The sequence below is a fragment of the Drosophila sulfurigaster genome, chromosome X, assembly GCF_023558435.1.
Source record: "Drosophila sulfurigaster albostrigata strain 15112-1811.04 chromosome X, ASM2355843v2, whole genome shotgun sequence".
NCBI classification, from domain to species: domain Eukaryota; kingdom Metazoa; phylum Arthropoda; class Insecta; order Diptera; family Drosophilidae; genus Drosophila; species Drosophila sulfurigaster.
The window spans coordinates 9,186,740-9,194,220 of record NC_084885.1 but is presented as its reverse complement, the minus strand read 5'-3'; the positions used below and the strand labels follow the sequence as shown (position 1 = coordinate 9,194,220).

Here is a 7,481-nt window from a genome sequence, read left to right as displayed (position 1 = left end):
GGATGTACACTCTAAGATACATTTAAGCCGGCATTCTTTTTAATCCAGTTAGTAGACTGATTGAGTCCAGCTTTTTAGTGCTTGTAAGCAAAGCGACTATTCTGAAAATACTGTTTAGTGTGTTACGTTAGTAGATACGATATTGTATGTACTTACGATATTGGTATATAATTTAGTATTTTTTCGGTTTAGTAGATATCCAATTATTGTCTTTGTGACAATTAGTATTTTTCCGTATGTGTTTTATTAGTATGTCATTATACCAGATATAAAAATTATAGCCAACTACAAGTTATACCAATTACTGCCTCTGGTATATTTTTTCTATTTTCGATAAGTATGTTATTAGTATTTCAGTATACCAAATACACCAATTATTGTCTCTGGTATAATTTCGTATTTTTTGGGTATGTATGTTATTAGTATGGCATTCGTCTGAATATTTCAGTATATTTTCGGTATATTTTAAGAATAATATCGCATTGCAGCACTTATTTGTTATCATTATATCAAATATACCAATTATAGCTTTTGGTATATTAAAGTATATTAATTTGGTATATTTTAAGAATTATTACCACATTGTAGCTTTCTTAGTTGCTGTTCTCGTTATTATTGGTATTGTTTTCCCTATTCAGTTTTAGACAGCACTATTGACTTATATTTAGTATAATAATGGGCACTAGATTCAAGAAATCCATCCAGAACTTATTGGTAGGGTATCTTTGGCAACTCGCTGCACTTTTCTGGCAGTGTAAATACATTAGATATGCAGACGAGCTTTTTGAGTTCAGTGTGCAGCTAGAACAATAGGCAATGTCTGCACCTTATCGTGGACTCGTTAAATCAATGTCAAATGGCCAATTGGTTAACTGCAGATGACTTCATCGATGCTGTTGCTGCTGCTAGCTTCTCCTTCTCCTTCTCCTTCACCGTCTCGTCCGTCTCCTCCTTCATCGACTCTCTGCTAAGTCTTTTAGGGCATGCGAGGCTTAGTTGAGCTTAAAGTGCGGAACTGGAATTGGAATTTGAAATTGGAAGTGAAACTGAAGTTGCAAGCTGCGAGTTGCGAGTTGTGAGTTGTGAGTCTAGCGAGTTGAGCTGTAGCTCGGGCCAAAACAATGACGGCCAATTACTTATGATAACAGAGAGTTTTGTAACAACCAGTTCTCGGTTTCAACTTCGATTTCGTCAGCTGCCAATCAAAAATACCAAACTAGTGATCAAAAGTGATCACCCCTGATGAGGTGAGGTGTATGTACATACATATGTATGTATGTATGTGTATAAAGTATGCTCTAGCTACATAAGTCATAAAATCAACAATAAACAACAAAATCAGCCAAATGACTTTTACAACGATGACAAACTTTGGGGCGTCATGGTCATTGAGCACGCTCTCAAAGAGCGGGCGGCGGGGTTTCAAGTTGTGGTTAAGGTTGAAGGCAGAGAAACTACTATCAAAGTAAAGTAAAGTAAAGTAAAGTAAAGTACTCAACGTTACGACGACGCGTGGTCCGGCGACTTACGCGTACTCGTTTCATTTGTTGACATTACGTCTTAAAATTTATTAGTTCTTATTGTCATTGTCATCTATGGGCGTTATAGGCTTAGGTTGGGCCTCCACGCACACACACACACACACACACACACACACACACACACACACACACACACACACACACACACACACACACACATACATTCAGAAGCCACGGGCGGGGCCAATTGAATAATATAACTCACAACTCGTTGCCATTGCCAAGTCATTGCAATAGTTATCACATAAACTCCAACCACAACTCAATGTAGAACTACAACTACAACTACAACAACAACTTCTGCTTCTGCTTCTCTCCTTGTCAAATGCTGAAGCGGAAATTCCATTTGAGATTTTCATTTATACATATGTTATTTACGATCTGTTTTGCCCCTTGGAAAGTTACGCCATAAATGCTAATCGTCAAGTGCAATATTATTTATGCTACATGCATTTTATTAGCATTGTAATTTATACTAAACTGCAGTTAAAGTTTTTTAACATTCGAGTTATTCTGATTCTTTGGTTCAAATGTTCTGACAGTGTGAAAAATCTTAATTGAATGGCACCTACTTCTATACCACGGATAGATTGATTGATTGACTGGTCATCGATTCATAAAGTAGCATTGTACAAATTTAAAACATTTTACAAATAATCTTCATCTAAGAAAAATGTTCAGCTACCTACATATGTCAAATATATTGACTGATTGATTGATGAACTGGCATGCTAAACTTACACCTACTTCTGCGTAAAGTTTTGATTGACCGGCTCCCTAAAAATACCAATTCAAAATTTAAGAAATTAATTGAATAATTGAATCTACCAAAAAGTAATCTTTTACTAAAAAAAATGTTCATCTACTTTTGTCAAATGTATTGACTGATAATCTGATTGATTGATTGACCATCGTAAAGTAACAATGCTAAACTTACAGCTACGTCTATGTAATGTTTTGATTGATTGATTGACTGCCTCCATAAAGTTCAATTCAAAATTTATGAAATTCAGCGGATTAATAATCTTCATATATGTATGAAAAATTTACATAGGCTCAGCTGATAACTAAATTATCTTCATCTATAATGCTAAGTTTGCTATATATCTCTTCTTCACGTTGATTGACTGATTGAGAGCTTATTTGTTTGATAACTTAACGCGATCTAAACCAATGCTTAAGTAATTTTCTATGCCATCTTTCAATGTGCTATAGCTGATTGTTGTGGATTGGTCTGATTGACTACTTGCTTCAGAACTGAGTATGCTATAATTAATTGATTGAATGATTGATTGATGTACTGGCTATCGATCCGCAAAGAAGCAACGCCACATTGAATATACTTAGCTTATTATTTATTAACTCATGATGCCTGTAACCCTTTTTCATTGTGTTGATTGATTGATTGGCCAGTCGAATAGCTGATTTATATTGATTGATCTGATTGACTACTTGCTTCAGAACTAAGAATTGTAACATTTATTGATTGAATGATTGTTTGATTTACTGGCTATCAATCCCCAAACTGTCAATAATGATGATTGAATAGCTGATTGTTGTCGATTGATCTGATTAATAACTTGCTTTAGAACTGACTATGCTATAATTTAATAATTGAATCACTGATTGATTTACTGGCTATCGATTGCAATGCAGCAAGGCCAAATTAAATATTTTCAAATTGATTGATTGATCAACCGAATGCTTGGCGAACAACATAGTATATTGCTTTTCTTTGCCAATCTCACTCATTCAACTGATTGACTCATTGAATGATTGACTGGCTTTCGATTTTCGAAGTCGCAATGAGATCACATTTTGCAGATCTGTCTCCAACATGCTTGCGATACATTTAAGAACTGTATTTTATGCTAAAGAATCCCTCATTTTAAGTTGATTGATGAAATGATAGTCGAATGTTAACAACGAATGATTTTTTTAATGTCTAATTTAAAGTTGAGGGTTTTTTTTCATCGCATAGAGTAATTCGAGTAATCAGTTTCATTTCCGGTTGAGGGTTCACGTCCTTGCTGCTTTGATCATCGTCACGTGATCCAATGATGAGTTTACACATTTGAGAATTGGATATCAAGAGAGGGGAAGGGGAACTTCAATGAACTATTTTTCGCCACCGACAGCCAAAGTGGTTAGGAAATAGAATCCCGACCAGCTGAGATACTTGATTGGCTCGCCGCTGCCCTCGAGCTGCTGCTCCAAGAACTCGGCGCCATACTTAGACATGAAAGCCAAGGCAGCCATGCCGCCCATCACCCAGCTGCCCTCGTTGACAGCCAGATAGCAAAGGGACGTGATGTTGCCCAATATGGTAAGCAGCTTGAGGGTTTCCATTGTCTCGTCGCCCTCCTCGCTGCCCTTCACCAGAGCAACGATCGCCGAAATAGCCATGGGCACAATGAAGAGGCCATGACCCAAGGCAATGTTGTTGCCTTCGCCGCCAAAGAAGAGTTCAATATTGACCAACGGCAGTGGCACAATTTCCATAATACTGTTCGTTGTCTCCTTCGCACTCGTCACATTCGAGTCGCCAGAACAACACTCGACGATGCCCAAGAGTCCGTGACAGAAGCCAATGACGCAGGCGGTGAATGCATACGGATGCTGTTGGGGACCCAGCGCATAGAATCCATATCCAGTGACGCCACAGAGCAGAGCGTTCAGCACACCAGAGACAGCTGCATGGTCCGACATGATTGCGCGATTACAATAAAAAAATCACTCGAAATATTTGGGGAAAGTCGCGTTTGACCGAATGTAAATGAACGTGAAACGTTTACGCTTTGTTTTCAATGAGAATTTAACACAAGAAAGTCGCGAAAGTTTAAAAAAAGCAAAATAAGTACATTCAATTTTAACTTTTAATATTTTTTCTCTCGATATTCTAGACCGAATTGCTGAACTTGCTCTGAGTGAATGAACCGGCTTTAGTTAAACTCGCCCAAGTCAACTATGATGACAAAGGCAGAGGCAACTAGATGTACGTTGAATGACTTTCATTTAATCTCTACATAATCTCTATAAGCTAGGAATTTTCACTCAAATAATTTACAAAATGTTATTCTATGAATTGTAAATTTATTGAAATTTTCTTGTTTCGCTGGCATTTTCAGGCGCTGCCCTAAAAAGTATGCTATATATTTTGCAATATTGCAATTCATGAGCTCATTCAACGCTGGCAATTGTGGCACATCAAAAGCGTCGGAGTTCATTGCAGAAAATTTCAATTCATTTTAACAACTTTAAGTGAATTAATTTGAACGCTGAAATCCTATAATCCTAATTTCGGGACAAGTCAATGGCTTTAAATGCATTTCAATTCCCAAAGAAGTTTCTCATGGAGACACTTTCTGCTCTGACAAATAGCTGAAATAACCATGTGTAACTTTAATGATTTTGTATTTGTTTAGAGAGACGCTTGAAAAACAAGAAGTTGCAATTAAAACATAAATGTGAATTTCTATGTGATCCGTATTTGCCATATTTGTATAGAGAACACTACGATTCCAATTTGCGTAACACTTTCCATACACTTTCCTTTCACTTTCCTCTTTCAGTTGTGGCCTGCTCTCTATCTCTCCGAAGAGAGCAATGAAAAGGGACGATCGGGCACCGTGACAACGAGATGATCTCGCACATCTTCTCCATCATCTGAATCTGTGTCTGTTCCGGTATCAATGAATGTGCCAAATGCTGTGTTGGTTGTTTGAGTTCCTATTGAGACTTTGCCAAAGGTAGTCATAATCATGTCCATCTCATGTTCATCAACCTGCTCCACATCATCGTCAACATTTAAGAGTTCATTCAGCTGCTCCTGCTCTTCGTCCTCGTTCTCGTCCTCGTCATCAGCATCTGCGTCCTGGTAGCCAGCATTCTGACGCAATGCTTGCGCCTGCGAGTTGTCGCCATAGGCACGCAAATTCTCCTCGGTGTAGTCGACAATGTGTCGCCGCGTCCGGTACAAATATTGCCGCTGCCGCAAATAGATCTTGAACGCTCCCTTCAACCCAATGAACGTGATGCCGCCAAGCAGCGTGCGATGCAACGGCACTTGCACCTTACTGTACAGAACAATGCCCGTCAGCATCGATATGGTGGGCAGCAGAATGGCGCCACAAAAGGTGCGTGCCACATCGAATGGCTCCTCAGGCAGTGGCGGATGAGGAAATGCTGCCAGCGACGTCGCCGTTGTCGTTGTCGTATTCGCGAGGCCACCGCACAGCCAATTGATGAGCGGTAATTTGCGCAGAACTGAGCGACGATTGTGCCACAACCGCAACATTGCGTCCTCCCAGCGCACAAGACGCGACAGCACAAGACCAACGGGGATGAAGGGCAGAGCGAGCAGCACAAAGAACGCATCACCCTTTTCGATCAGCTCCATGCCACGCTCTTGGCCACAGACCTGCAGCACCGTCAGACCACCGTATGTCACCGCCGTCCAGTAGACGGACATCAGGAATATGCTCACAGCCAAAATGGGACTGCACTGTCGGATCAGATCCTGCATGCTCTCGAGGATGTTGCCGATGCGACTGATCTTGGGGAACATGATCAGGTATTCGACGCGACATTGCATGCACGAGACACGCATCCGTGTGTCCCCATTCTGCTTCTCGTCGATCCAGCGCGAAAGGCAGCTCTCGTGCACCCATTTGGTGCTGCCACGACACTGGCAGGGATGCAGCCAGATGGCGCGACGATTCTCCGCCTCGCTGGCTAAGCATATCCAGCAGGTGCGTTCCTCGAAAGGGAGCTCCTCCTGATCATCGAGATGATGCTGCTGCTGCTGTTGTCGCGGTGTCGACATTTTTCTCTCGATTCATCAATCCAAAAGCACAAAAATCCGCTTTATCAAAGGCTAAGGAGAATGTCCGACAAAAATGTATTGAAGTAATTGGGGGAAAAAATATATATAGACACACAGAAAGACAGAGAAAAAGAGGCACAGAAGTGAAACGGAGACAGATAAAACAATACGTAACCTGTTCTTAAACTTTTAGCTTGTAAACTATGACAAAATAATCATGGCTAGTATTTGCAGCTGTAAACGTTGAAATAGCAGTGCGGCAGAACGGTTTTTATTTAACACTGAAAACTTTAAAATAAAATTGTATATACATGTATATTTATATATTTATATATCTATATATATATATAATAAATAATAAATAATAATTTCTCTGCTCAACTGTCAAAATAAATCATATTTATTTCAATTTATTGTAATTAAAAATAAAAAAAAATAAGCTTTATGTTCATTTCTACACCTAAATGAAACAAATGTAAGTATTTTATTTGATTTTATTAATTATTGCAGTTAACGTAACTGCCAATAAAAAGCTGAAAATTTGAAAAAAAAAACTACCTAGAAATGTGCAGCATGAAATAATTAAAGTGACTTCAATTTGAATTAGCACACTACGAAAGTATGTTACAGTAAGTAAGAAGTAAGTTTAGACTTGCGATAGAAATTTCAACCTAAAAGTATGCTAACGTTAAAATAAATAAGGTCTGTTAACAAAATTACAAATGCATCCTAAAAGTATGCACCACAAAACGCGTATGCATTAACAGAAGTATGCATAAACGCAGTTATATGTATATGTATGTATGTACGTAAGATGTGTTAGCCGCCCGAAAAATTTTGAAAATTTCAGAAATCCACTTGCTACTTATTATGTTCGCCTGGTGGTTCACCGGCTCTAAGTCGATTCTCGTCAAGATTTTTCACATAGCCATTGTAGTTGTTGTTGGTGTAATTATTGAGATTTTTGTTGTTGTAGTGGTTTTTGTGGTTGTTGTTGTTGTAACAGTTGTTGTTGTTGTTGTTGTAACAGTTGTTGTTGTTGTTGTAACAGTTGTTGTTGTTGTTGTAACAGTTGTTGTTGTTGTTGTAACAGTTGTTTTTGTTGTTGTTGTAAC

The 7,481-nt window shown here is 38.7% G+C and overlaps 2 protein-coding genes across 2 annotated transcripts; both read right to left on the bottom strand.

Moving 5' to 3' along the window:
* Positions 1-3,460: 3,460 nt before the first annotated feature.
* On the bottom strand, positions 3,461-4,478 carry LOC133848594 (uncharacterized). Its single transcript, XM_062284227.1, has one exon. The coding sequence runs from the start codon at positions 4,248-4,250 to the stop codon at positions 3,660-3,662; it is 591 nt and encodes a 196-aa protein (XP_062140211.1). The 5' UTR covers positions 4,251-4,478; the 3' UTR covers positions 3,461-3,659.
* A 460-nt stretch (positions 4,479-4,938) lies between these two features.
* Positions 4,939-6,511, bottom strand: LOC133848417 (E3 ubiquitin-protein ligase MARCHF5). Its single transcript, XM_062283973.1, has one exon. It carries the CDS (start codon positions 6,364-6,366, stop codon positions 5,128-5,130), a length of 1,239 nt encoding a protein of 412 aa, XP_062139957.1. The 5' UTR covers positions 6,367-6,511; the 3' UTR covers positions 4,939-5,127.
* Positions 6,512-7,481: the final 970 nt, after the last annotated feature.

Excerpts from the sequence above, each read along its gene's own strand:
- LOC133848417 (XM_062283973.1), bottom strand. The coding sequence starts at position 6,366 with ATGTCGACACCGCGACAACAGCAGCAGCAGCATCATCTCGATGATCAG.
- LOC133848594 (XM_062284227.1), bottom strand. The coding sequence starts at position 4,250 with ATGTCGGACCATGCAGCTGTCTCTGGTGTGCTGAACGCTCTGCTCTGT.